This window comes from Astatotilapia calliptera, chromosome 14, assembly GCF_900246225.1.
Source record: "Astatotilapia calliptera chromosome 14, fAstCal1.2, whole genome shotgun sequence".
Classification (NCBI taxonomy): Eukaryota; Metazoa; Chordata; class Actinopteri; order Cichliformes; family Cichlidae; genus Astatotilapia; species Astatotilapia calliptera.
This window is the reverse complement of record NC_039315.1, coordinates 13,070,390-13,083,475: the sequence shown is the minus strand read 5'-3', so window position 1 is coordinate 13,083,475 and position 13,086 is coordinate 13,070,390. Positions and strand designations below refer to the sequence as shown.

The 13,086-nt window shown below is 40.5% G+C and overlaps 1 protein-coding gene across 4 annotated transcripts in view; it reads right to left on the bottom strand.

Annotated features, from left to right (window-relative positions):
• Positions 1–2,605: 2,605 nt before the first annotated feature.
• Positions 2,606–13,086, bottom strand: part of LOC113035891 (roundabout homolog 2) — a 70,381-nt gene continuing 59,900 nt past the window's right edge. For 2 of the 4 annotated variants that reach the window (XM_026191741.1, XM_026191742.1), the window contains exons 18-26: positions 12,456–12,498; positions 12,225–12,361; positions 11,855–12,157; positions 9,121–9,259; positions 6,983–7,305; positions 6,666–6,782; positions 5,089–5,259; positions 4,649–4,770; positions 2,606–3,231 (exon numbers count right to left, since the gene is read on the bottom strand). In XM_026191741.1, the coding sequence (XP_026047526.1) occupies positions 3,220–3,231; positions 4,649–4,770; positions 5,089–5,259; positions 6,666–6,782; positions 6,983–7,305; positions 9,121–9,259; positions 11,855–12,157; positions 12,225–12,361; positions 12,456–12,498 (1,367 nt within the window). In that variant the 3' untranslated portion in view covers positions 2,606–3,219. The remainder of the gene's footprint in view (positions 3,232–4,648; positions 4,771–5,088; positions 5,260–6,665; positions 6,783–6,982; positions 7,306–9,120; positions 9,260–11,854; positions 12,158–12,224; positions 12,362–12,455; positions 12,499–13,086) is intronic. The other 2 variants (XM_026191743.1, XM_026191744.1) reach the window with 1 other exon arrangement.

Genomic DNA, 13,086 nt, shown 5'->3' with positions numbered 1-13,086 from the left:
GGGAAAGTATCGTTCTACAGCTAAAAATGACAAATCTACTGTCGACCTAATGTTGTACATTTTTAGATACATGTGAAGTGGTCTCTTTTACAAACTGAGCCTGTGTGCGTGTGGGAGGGGTCAGCAAACCACACAGACCCTAATCCACGCAACAGGGCTAAAAGCATAAATTTGTCAAACCCTTCTAAATTGCATAACCTCTTCAAATTGCATCGGATTACCATTATCATCCTAGCCTGGTGGGACCCAGCGTGTATTTGCCGAAGGCAATGGAGTCCAACTCGCTTTCCACGCCATCCACTGTCTCCCTGCCAAAACACTGTAGTGCTTCCACTAATAAGATCTGCACAAAAGAGGCACATGCAGCAGCTGACGGTGCAGACACGAGGAAAAGCCTTTTATATCTCGCTGCTGTCACGTTTCAGGAGACATACAGAAAGATGAAGGCTTCCTCCGCTCATTAAACCGCATTCAAAAACAGGCATTTTCAGAATACTGCAATCCGTAGAAGGCATCAAATCACACACAGTGTAGTATTAGACATTTTACAGGGAGCATGATATAACAATATCCAAGTTCATTCAAACCTCAGGGACATTTCGCCATTTTCCTTTTTCCTCACTCTGCTCTTTAAAACCTTCTCCTGATCACATTGCTTGCATTACAAAATGGTTGTGTTTAAATTATTCAGGGTGTCTTTAATCGTTATCAATCATTATTTAAACATACAAAGTCCAAGATGATTTCTTTCAGTTTGGTTCGAATTTATTTTTATCGTTCACAAGGTCAGCCCAGCAATCTATAGACTTCCAAGGAACCTTGAGAGGACTGTTGTTAAGTATTAGGTGTGTATAAACAAGGCTAAATTGAGAACAATTGAATTCAGTCAGCAAGCACTTGGCAGCAGTGGGGAGAAAGAACTGTCCTTTAACAGGAACTGACTGAATGAAGAGGTAAGAGAAGCATAAAGAGACAACATATAGCAAACAGGACAATAATGCACACCACACAACATGTTAATGACATGCAGCAGCCTCATAGGGAAAACAAAGGGAGTTAAGAAATTCTCAGGCCACTGGAGTTCCTCCAGTGGCCTGAGCCTACAGCCATAATTACTGGCCTAGTCACACTAGAGAAAAAGTAGGGCAGTAACCTCCAAGGAACTAGGAAAAGTCGGCAGGTGCTGTTGGTTACTGCATTGAATCTTTCAGCATTTTGCAAATACTTGCAGTGACCAACTGTTTACCCAGAGGCTGAGGGTGTTGCATGCTCATGGGATATCATTTTTGATTGGAGGTTGCACAGGTCGCCTGGTGGGAAGCAACCTCTGTGTAAACAATTACAGTCTAACTTGGACCGACTGCAGTTGCTCTCAGGCAGATTGGAGAAGTTTGCGACTAATTGCCATCTTATTTATAAATGCAGACGGATTGCCAACACATTCACTGAGTCAGACTATACCGATGAACATAACCTATCTGCAACGTGTCTATTGGCAATTGGGGACTTGACTCAGCTGGTCCCTAATTGGTAATATTCATAGACTACATAAAAATAAGTGGTCTGTGTTACTTTGCAGTTACATTGCTTTGCAGAATTCACATTAATGCAAATTTCTGTGCACGTAGACAGCAACAGATGTCAATTGCCATAATACCACAAACAGATTTCATGTAACTGTTAAATGGATCCCATGCAATCTTGTTGCTGTTCTGTCATCATCTTGATGCTCCACAGTTATTTAAAGGCATCAACTAAGAGTAGTCGCACAAACCTGATCCCCATTTTTCAATCAACCATTTCAAAGGCAGTGAGATCAAGTTCATTTCACACCGCTGCAATAATTTTGGTTATTGTGGTTATTGTGCTCCCAAACCTCTTTTTTTTCTACAGTGGCTGTACCAAGAATGGTTGAGAGTCCCACAATCCAGCTCCACCTATAAGTTTGATCAAAAAGGTAATCTTGAAGATAAACATTCACAAACATTCCCATATTAGCGGCTTTAAACTAAATGCAAGCGTATTGTTATTTATTGATTAGTGCATATATTACTGTTTACCACCTCAGTTTACTGTGTTAGTACTGCTGAGATGTACTAATTTAAGTAAAACACAACATACAGGTGAGGAGAAGCTTTGCAGGTGTTAATAATTTATTTTATTTGCACAAAGCCAATTCACAGCAGCAGTCTTCTCGGGATACTATTGTATCACACAGCAAAGCTCCTGCGTCCTGGAGAGAAAGAACAAAAGAAGGCACACATTTCATTCCACTTAAACATTTAGAAAATGTGTGCTGTTTAATTAATAATTTACATGCTTGATTTAGCATAGCTTTTTAACTTCATGGTAAATTTCTTGTCTCATATGAACCCCTCAGACTCGCTTGGATTTAATAAGGTTTTTATTTTGATCTTTCGCTACCAAATACTCATTATGAGTTTGGCCGTTAAACACAGTTTGGTGACTCTTTAATGATGACTGTGGATATCGTTATCGAAAAGCAAAAATACGGCATTAAATCAACGCTCACTCATGTGTGCACATAAAGAGGGCCGAGTGTGCACAGATCACCATCATTCAGTATAACTCAGAGATAGATGGAAACGTTTTTCTAACAAATGCTTTATTGGTCGGTTTAAAAATGAACACACCGGTGATCTACAGGAGTACCACGGTACACAGTCACACAAAGATTACAGAAAAAACAGTAGCACACACAAACACAACACACATGCACGCGCACGCACACCGACATGATGGGTTATTAGCACATTATCTGCCTCGTGACGTCTCCCATCAGTATGGTTTGATGGTTCAGGAGTAAACAGAAGATACATTCAATAATCAGCTGTACAACAATGTAATACTTGGATTCAACCCTACCCACCCCCACAATTTGTTAAAAATACAATATTTTCCCGCAGATCTGCAGATTTTTGTAATATATTTAACAATATCTTTTAAAAAAATTGGAAAGATGTCTATATACACAGAGGAGGAGTAACGGAAATCACAAAAAATAAAGATTAAACCAATAAAATAAGATTAAAAAAAAAGAATAGAAATAGTTTGTGAAAAGGCAGATGGCAAGCCTCGACACGTTCCCTTTTGTCTTCAGTTTTTCAGCAGATACCATGGCAACAGATTGATGGTTCGCAAAGACGGGAAATCAGGGAGGAAAAATGGACGGTGTCACATGGCGTAATCGGCGACTGTCTACATGAGATTCTGGAAAGAAAAGACACAACAAAGATTAATGGGACAACAGTGTATGACTGCACAGATCAGCATCATTTAAATACAGTTTACAACAAGCACGAGCCTGAATGATTGAATGATCTTTTTGAAAGCTGAGGCTATATATGATATTTTATCTGCAGTTGTTTAGTGGGTAGTGCATGAAAACTGCTCATTCTTTAAAAAACTGTTTAAAAAAGACAAATTGCTAAAATTAATATACTTTGAGGAATCCCAAAAACAATAACTCAGATGACATTGTGTTTTTTTTAGATGTATTTCTTAAATGTTCCCAACTATATTACATTTTATTCCCAAAGACGCTGAAAAAAAAAATATACACCAGATATATTGAATCATATCTCAATAACAGGCACCAAATCATGCTCCGAAAATGAGATTTGAAAAGTGATTGTGGACATACCAGGCAGGGGGATGGCTAGAAAGTAAGAGGATTATATTTGGGCACTTCAACTTCACCACACTCCTTACAATTAAGGCCTCACTCACACAGGACTAGAGACCAGTTGGCAAACCTCTTGGTCGTTTGGGAAAAATGTGTGTCCCCTGATTCATTTCTGTTGGCCAGTGATTGCTGGCAGTCACAAAGTGAAATTAGCCGCAACCAAAAACCTTCTTGTAATTTCTTTAGTAGCTAGCAGACAGTCACACGTCTGCACACTGAGTGGCAGTGAAACTGGAAAGAAACTTGTGTTTGACCCAATGAGCAAGCAGTTTCACAGCCAGACTACTCCTCTTTGTCACATCGGTAAAAACGATAATCTCAAGGATGACATCACTGGAGCCACATCCATCTTTTATTCTGTCTATGCAACCACGATGTTTTAAAAAAAAGTGCAACTGTAACTTTGAAGGCAAACATTCTGCATTTTTAGTTTGTGTCATGCTGTTCACAGTTAGTTAGCTATGCAAACTACGGGAGCAATCACAGAGAGGTTTTTTCCCTAGTGACCTGTGGCTGTCAGAGCTCAGTCACGCAGTCTCTAGGGCTGTGACTGAGCAAACAACAAACAGGCTAAACTTTTAAGCCTAAAGATAGCGACTTTAATTAGAAAAAGACAGATTTCAGGGAATGAGTGCGTTGCATACTCATTGGTAAAGCATAGAATTATTTCAACTGTATCTATTCACCTGTCTGTAGGTCTTTTTTTAGGTTGTTTAAAAATCACCACATTTATAGATATATACTTCTACTTTGGATTCAGAGATTTTCCTGAGAAACTGCAGTACTTTTTTGAGTTTTAGATAACTATTTGTATCTCTCCTCTAAAACCTGCAGTAAACTTTTGCCATTCACTGTCTCAGCCTGCCCTCAGGTTGCTGTTGAACGGACTGTGCACCGCATTATAAAGGCTATGTCTGTTCAGTGGTTTCAGCCCCAGTGTACCTCATTTCTCCTAAGACCAGCACTAGATGGTTGCTGAAACACTCCTCCACCAAGGGACCCGTAGTTTGACGTCTGGACGTTGGGCACGATGCTTGACTGTCCGTACGGGATTACATTCTCATCTGCAGATGACAAACAGATAACTCAAAGTCACAGCTGTATTTATATAGGTTAAACCCAGAGTGATGGAGCACAGTGCAAATAGACCCCCTGCTACTAAAAGCAAGGCTGCTTGACTATGGGATGATAAGTGTGCAAACATTCGGTGGCAGTTGTTTCTTTCTCAGCCCAAAGGGATTTGCATGGAGCATCACAATAACATTAATACATATCAGTTGAGGTCCAGCTGTTGAAGCTAGGCGGCATGCGATGCAAAGACAGATGTTGCTCTTTTATCTTTTTGCTGAATGATGCTCCAGGATGCTGCATTATGTGCTTACCCTGCGATAACCACTTTGTAGATCCTCTCCTTTCGGGTGAGAAATGTTCTCCCCTCTTCTGTAGAGTGGGTGAGTCACTCCCCTCTTTGTCTGCTCGACTGCGGCTCAACACATCAGCCAAGAGCTGCAGGGAGTCATCTGTGCGGAGAGGAGCCGGTGGAGGGGGGAGCTCTGCGCATGATTGATAATTGATGATTAAAAAAATAAATAAACAGAGTATTTTGACTTTAAAGAAATAGTTTGACATTTTGGGGAAAAGACGCTTAATTGCTTTCTTGCCAAGAGTTAGATGAGAGGATACCACTGTCTGTTTATTATATATGAAGCTAAACATAGTAGTGCACACAGTAATCTTTGCACAAAGACTGGAAACAGTAGGGAATGGTTAACTTAGTGCTGCTCTAAAGCAGCAGCAGCAGTGCCTCTAAGGCTAACTGATTATATCTTGTTTGTTAAATTAGTTAACTACAAATGGCGATTTTACATGGTGCTATTAGCCAAATTCACAGAAGAGAATGCATTATTTAAAACTCTCAGGGAGTAAATTAACGATCATATTTGCCAAAAAGTTACTACTTTATAAATAAGCTTTACTAAACATTTACAAATATCAGAAAGAACAGAAATAATCCAAAGTGAATTCTTGCACTTGATTATGAAGTCTGCTGCCATGCTAGCCACTCTGGGGTGCTTTACTGGGATAAGTGCTAACACCAGAATGCTGTTATGCTCACAATAATAATGATGACCTTCCGAGGGGTCGCCAAGTATAATGTTCGAGGTATTGAAAGTCTTAAAGCAGTATATTAGCATAATGATATTTGTTAATTAACTGTAAGGTGTGATAAGTTAGATAACTTATAAAACTGAATAGACTATGGTGCCTTATATTCACCAAAGCAATTAGAATCCAGTCTCTGGGGAAAATGAAGGTCAGGAAAAAATCAAACAAAGTCAATTTGGCAGTCCAGCCAGCAGCTGTTGAGATATTTAAGTCAGTTAACTACAAAACATCACAAATTGATTTGTGAACTTACATTTGAAAGGCTGAAGTTCAGTAGGCAAAGGCATCACGTTGCATTAAAGACTATAAACTCTTTAGAAAGATGTATACAGAGGCCATAAATTAAGTGTACCCTGTTCTTTGGACTTCTATATAGCTCGTCAACCTTCAGCAGCAAAAGAGCCAAAAGAGCCATTTTAGCCCCAAATTAATTTTTTTTTTACATAATTATTTTTCAAAGCTTGTGGGAACAGCAGCTGAAGGGCTAAAGAGCCGCATGAGGCTCGTAAACCACAGGTTACCAACTTCCGTTCTCTAAAATCAGACTTCTTTTTGAACCTGTGAGACTCGCCCCCTGCTGGCCACTAGAAAGAATTCACATTTGAGCCACTTCCTCACTGGCTTCTCTTTTCAGATCTGGAGGCTACAATCATTTTTATACACAGTCTTAATTGGTGACCGAACACTCTAACAGAGCACTCCAGAGAGCCAAGCTGCCAGAGTGGTTAATATGCCTCATTCGTTTTTCCAGCCTAAAACAGAAATTAGAAGCATGCGGTGGAGCACATCATACCTGCTTCACTCTGCAGATCTCTCTTGTTTGGTCCATCCTTGGGCGTTTTCTTCTTACTCTTGGATCTGTGCGCCGGGGCTGTGGGGCTCGACTCTGCAGCTGTAACAGGAAATTGTCCTGACGGGAAAGAACACTGATGTCATCCTCAGGAACACGAACAGGGAAAACTAAGAAACGCTGAGCGCCACTCTGAATAAATGCAACATGATTTTCGTGTACAAATTCTCTCCGTTTAGTTACATCATAAACTAAATTATACATGACACTATGTGGTTGTGTGTGGATGCTGTGAAGCATTAAGCTGAATTCAAACTGACCTTTACCAAGGCTTTCCCCCTTGAAATCATCTACCCACTGGCTAGTGCGGTATACCTCACTGCCATCCTGGGCCTTCATGTTGGTAAACAGATCGGGGTTAGACTGGGAGACCAAGTGGTGCCGTGCCAAGAGGTCAAAATGCTGCAGCCGTGGACTGTCATTAGGCTTGGATGCATCTTGCTGGTGGGGAGATGTCAAAGTTGCAGTGTAGGACAGCTCATCTGGTTTAGAGGGCAGGCTGGGGAGTTCCTCCCTGGAAGTGTCCATCAGGTAGGTTCTGGCTGGCAGAGGAGGACACCAGTCATCGTCCTCCTCCTCAGAGCTAAGGGACAAGAGAAGGCAGTGAGTGTGCATCTTTGAGGAAATTACCACATATAAAAACTAGCTTATAAACAACAGTCCAGATGTGAGTGAATGGCTGAACTAACCACCAATCCGTGTCATCAGTTTAAACTAATCATGTTTTACTGAATATTTTAAGTATCATACGGTTTTGTGCAAAAGTCTTGAGCCACCCTTTATCTCTTTATAATTTGCCAGGATGGTATTAGATGGTTGATAAAAGGCTGATGATAATTTTCTGTGTTCATAATTCCATCAATTTTGACAATATCTCCAACACCACTGGCTGGAATGCTCCAACCCATGACAGAGTGTCCACCATGTTTTAAAGATGGCTGTAGACACTCACTGTTGTGCCTCTCTTCTTTGGGTTCATTAGTCCATTCAAGTTCTCGTTTGAGTTGTGGCAAGCACCAAGCAACCAAAAAACGTTGCTTTGAAAGTGGTCAGGTACAAGGAGTAGTCTGAAACACGCCACGGTAAAAAACCAAAAACCTTTGAAAACCCTCCAGAAAGCCAGCAGTTTAGAAAGGAAGGATGACTCAAGACTTTTACAAAGTACCGCACAGTATTAAACAATCAGAGATGTAAAGCTACCTGCTGTGGCGACAGAAAAACAAAAGCAATGTAATGTTTTTTTACTCCCATGAACCTGCATTTTATTCACACAGACAACTAAGTTCAAACATACCGAATGTTTGAACTTATAAGTAAAATATCAGCTCATTTAGAACTTAATGCCAGCCTTACTTTTGTTGAAGTGGGATCGTTAGAAACTGAACAAATTATGGAAAACAACATTTTTTTTTAAATTCACTGTTTACTTTTTTCCTCATAGCAGAGGCTTCACAGACCAGCATGTTGAGAAAAGAAGCTGAAATGAGCCAAGATTTTAGACTTTAAACATATAATTAGTGTTTTGCGCTTACAGCTACTACAGATGCGTGCGTTTACTTGTTGATTTTTCCGTCTATGAGGATTTTGTGATAATCTGCAAACTAAAACACACAAATGTCAAGCTGCTAGATCACACAAGCTTGTAACATGTCAAAACAAACATCTGGTGTTGAGATACTTCCAATAACTGTGCACAGAAATACCACTAACACCACTATATATATAAAAAATATTCAAATCAATTCAGTTTTATTTATATAGCACCAAATCACAACAACAGTCACCTCAAGGCGCTTTATACTGCAACTTAAAGACCCTTCAATAATAATATATATTAAAAAAATAATAACCTAATTTCAAGTCCTTGTGGGAAAAGGGAACCAGTGTAGCATTCCCGAAGACCAGAGCCACCTCCATAATTTCTGTTGTCACTTCAATGCCGTCAGGGCTAATTTAATGAACGATGTGTCATTGAAAAGGCAAAGTACTAATCCACCCTGTCAGATGGTGGCTAATGTCGTTAGGAAAGACACGGCACAGTCAGACCAGCCCTCCGATATGTCCGCAATCTAATCTGTCAGAACTAGTTAGAGTGGACGCTCCCTTCTGCAGCCCCAAAGCACGATCTACTCACTGCCCGCAGACACAGCTGTTAATGTGAAAACTCCCCAGACTCCAAACTTCACTCAAGTTTTGCTTGGCAGTCACAGCACAGTTCTAGGGCAGTTGTGATATCCATCTGCCTTAACTGCCTCTGTCATATAGGTGAAGGCAGAGGCCTCCATGCTAAAAATAAACTGACTGATCACACAAAAATAAATGCCACTGTTCTTGGAGGGGGGTAAAGAAGTGGCCTTAACAACAACCTGACATTTAACAGTGCAGTGATTTGTCTCACCTGTGCTGCTCATCTTCTTTGTGTGTTTTTGTATGGTGTCCATCTTTATTGGTGGGAAGAGGTAGAGACAAGACATCCACCCAGGTGAGAGGACCTGACTTGGATGATGTCCCAGTAGACCTCTGCTTTACCAGTTTGTCTAAAAAAAAACCCAAACAATGTGTGAGCCATAATCGTTGTGTTACTCGTTTCCACACTAAAGCTCAAACTGCTTGCTAAGTAAAGGTTTTTAAATACGTCCTTTCTGTGTCCACAGCTGTTAGCGCCTCAAAGAATTTTCCTTTTACTGACCATTTTATATCTTCAAGGGCACCTTAAGCTTCTGTAGAATCACTGGATATCAAAAGGAATGAAGCACTTAACCTCCGCATACCTTTCCATTCACACAGTATGTTTCAAAGTTTCAGAGCATGGCAGGCTTATTCACAAAGCACCTTTCAATAAGCCAATTCAAAGTCCAGGATATTGGATATAAAAGGGCATTTAAGTACAGGGAGTGCAGAATTATTAGGCAAGTTGTATTTTTGAGGAATAATTTTATTATTGAACAACAACCATGTTCTCAATGAACCCAAAAAACTCATTAATATCAAAGCTGAATGTTTTTGGAAGTAGTTTTTAGTTTTAGCTATTTTAGGGGGATATCTGTGTGTGCAGGTGACTATTACTGTGCATAATTATTAGGCAACTTAACAAAAAACAAATATATACCCATTTCAATTATTTATTTTTACCAGTGAAACCAATATAACATCTCCACATTCACAAATATACATTTCTGACATTCAAAAACAAAACAAAAACAAATCAGCGACCAATATAGCCACCTTTCTTTGCAAGGACACTCAAAAGCCTGCCATCCATGGATTCTGTCAGTGTTTTGATCTGTTCACCATCAACATTGCGTGCAGCAGCAACCACAGCCTCCCAGACACTGTTCAGAGAGGTGTACTGTTTTCCCTCCTTGTGAATCTCACATTTGATGATGGACCACAGGTTCTCAATGGGGTTCAGATCAGGTGAACAAGGAGGCCATGTCATTAGTTTTTCTTCTTTTATACCCTTTCTTGCCAGCCACGCTGTGGAGTACTTGGACGCGTGTGATGGAGCATTGTCCTGCATGGAAATCATGTTTTTCTTGAAGGATGCAGACTTCTTCCTGTACCACTGCTTGAAGAAGGTGTCTTCCAGAAACTGGCAGTAGGACTGGGAGTTGAGCTTGACTCCATCCTCAACCTGAAAAGGCCCCACAAGCTCATCTTTGATGATACCAGCCCAAACCAGTACTCCACCTCCACCTTGCTGGCGTCTGAGTCGGACTGGAGCTCTCTGCCCTTTACCAATCCAGCCACGGGCCCATCCATCTGGCCCATCAAGACTCACTCTCATTTCATCAGTCCATAAAACCTTAGAAAAACCAGTCTTGAGATATTTCTTGGCCCAGTCTTGACGTTTCAGCTTGTGTGTCTTGTTCAGTGGTGGTCGTCTTTCAGCCTTTCTTACCTTGGCCATGTCTCTGAGTATTGCACACCTTGTGCTTTTGGGCACTCCAGTGATGTTGCAGCTCTGAAATATGGCCAAACTGGTGGCAAGTGGCATCTTGGCAGCTGCACGCTTGACTTTTCTCAGTTCATGGGCAGTTATTTTGCGCCTTGGTTTTTCCACACGCTTCTTGCGACCCTGTTGACTATTTTGAATGAAACGCTTGATTGTTCGATGATCACGCTTCAGAAGCTTTGCAATTTTGAGACTGCTGCATCCCTCTGCAAGATATCTCACTATTTTTGACTTTTCTGAGCCTGTCAAGTCCTTCTTTTGACCCATTTTGTCAAAGGAAAGGACGTTGCCTAATAATTATGCACACCTGATATAGGGTGTTGATGTCATTAGACCACACCCCTTCTCATTACAGAGATGCACATCACCTAATATGCTTAATTGGTAGTAGGCTTTCGAGCCTATACAGCTTGGAGTAAGACAACATGCATGAAGAGGATGATGTGGACAAAATACTCATTTGCCTAATAATTCTGCACTCCCTGTATATATCATATGTGAGTTAATGAAGCTGCCCAAGCTTTCACATGTGGGTGGAAGTATACGTGTTGTAGGTGGTTACAACACTTGCATATAAGAAAAGAGATGAAAACATTGCACTATGGCAGCCATATAAACTATCTATAAAACAAAGCACTATTGGCCAATGTCAAGCTACAGAAAAAAAAGGCAGCTCACTAATATTTCCTTTTTAAGGTTGCAGTGCTCTAATAAATGTAATTACACAAGCAACGTCTCAGATTGTTACACGTAATCACAAGTCTACACAGTTTTATGAAGTTAACTTATTACTATGGAACTGCAGTGCGTTCAGAAAATGAAAAAAGATGAATGCAGACCTTCCCGTGTAATCATGTCGTTCTATATCGTCCAAGAAAAGATCTCATTACTGTGCAATCTCGTAATTAAAACATCTTAAAAAGGTTAAGGTGGTTACAAATGATCCATTTTGAATAACAGAACAGGTGTTTTCTTTCCCGCAAAATTAAATGAATGTGTGATTTTCAAATGGTCATTAACCGTCTAAACAGATTTTCAAGAAGCATAATGATGCCATAACCACAACTACAGAAAATTATTTTTCTCATGACTGCGTATAAAGAGCCAGACAGACATTTCCAGTTAAGCTGTCCAAAGATACATTTTTTGATCTTTTCCGCTTCCACAAAATTCTTACCGTTGCTCTTCTTGCTGTACTGAAGCTTGGCGTATTCAGATCCAGAGTGACCAGACTTTATGGTCCAATGATCCAGGTCCTGCTCCAGACCTCCAAACCCACTGTTTGACAGTATTGGGTTGCTGCTGTAAGGGTCTGGACCCTGGTTGTAGGACGTGCTCGAGTAGGTGTCGTAGTACGCCAGGAGGTCGTCTTCAGCCGTTGTGTTGATGGTGCTGTAGATGGGACTGTCGTTGGACGCCGCGCTGTGCTTCTCTGACTGGTTTGGGTAGTTTATGATCCCAACAGCTGCACAGCAAATGACTATGTTACATTAACAAGGACAATCTTTTATTCAGCACTCTAGCATTTCACATCAGAGAGCTCTTACTGTTGTAATATCTCTCTGAATCCAGTTTGCCAGAGCAGCAGTTGACCGAGTCTTTGCTGTTGTGAGTGAGGTTTGGAGTAGGCCAAGAGTCTGCCAGCCACGGGTAGTTGCCCATATTTGATCCCAACAAGCCAGGCCTGGGAAGAAAGATGAGATTATATCAATACTGCTTCTATGAAACACACAGTGACACTAATCATCTGATGAATCAAATCATAACGTAGAGTTTACCCTCCATTAATGATTCCTGATCCCTCACTGTGAGCGAAGCCAACTGCAAGAGGAAAAAAGAGCAAAGTTATAAATTTGGAAAACAGCAAAGAAGATAAAGCTTTTGCTTTAAGCCCCTTTTTCCCCAAAGAGCCACTGAAAGATAAAGATGTTTTGGACCGAATTATCATGCTCCATAACCAAATAAACAGTTTATCCCACACGGGGGTTTAAGAAAGCAGATTTGAATTGATATTTTATGAGGGTGCACTGTTGACCTACATACACCAAGAGGAACACAGCAGATCTATATAGCGTATGCCTGCAATACATAAAAATGCAGATGTGATTTTTCTGCTGCTGTATCTGGAGTTAGGGATGGTTAAAATCCATTTTTAATTAAATAAAGAAATCCATACCATAAAGTGAAAGACATACATGCAACATTATGAAATATTAATGCGAAAATTAAATTGCATATTTGCTCCTAAGGCCTTGAGCCATTATTGAACAAATACATCTCAAAGTCAGACAAGAACTGAGAACTGATGTGCTGTGTGCTTCTGAGCCAAAGGGCATCAAGTAAAGTGTGCGCTGAGCTTTTTACATATGCTTCAGAGTGTCTCTTGAGGGTTTTTTTTTCTTTTTTTCC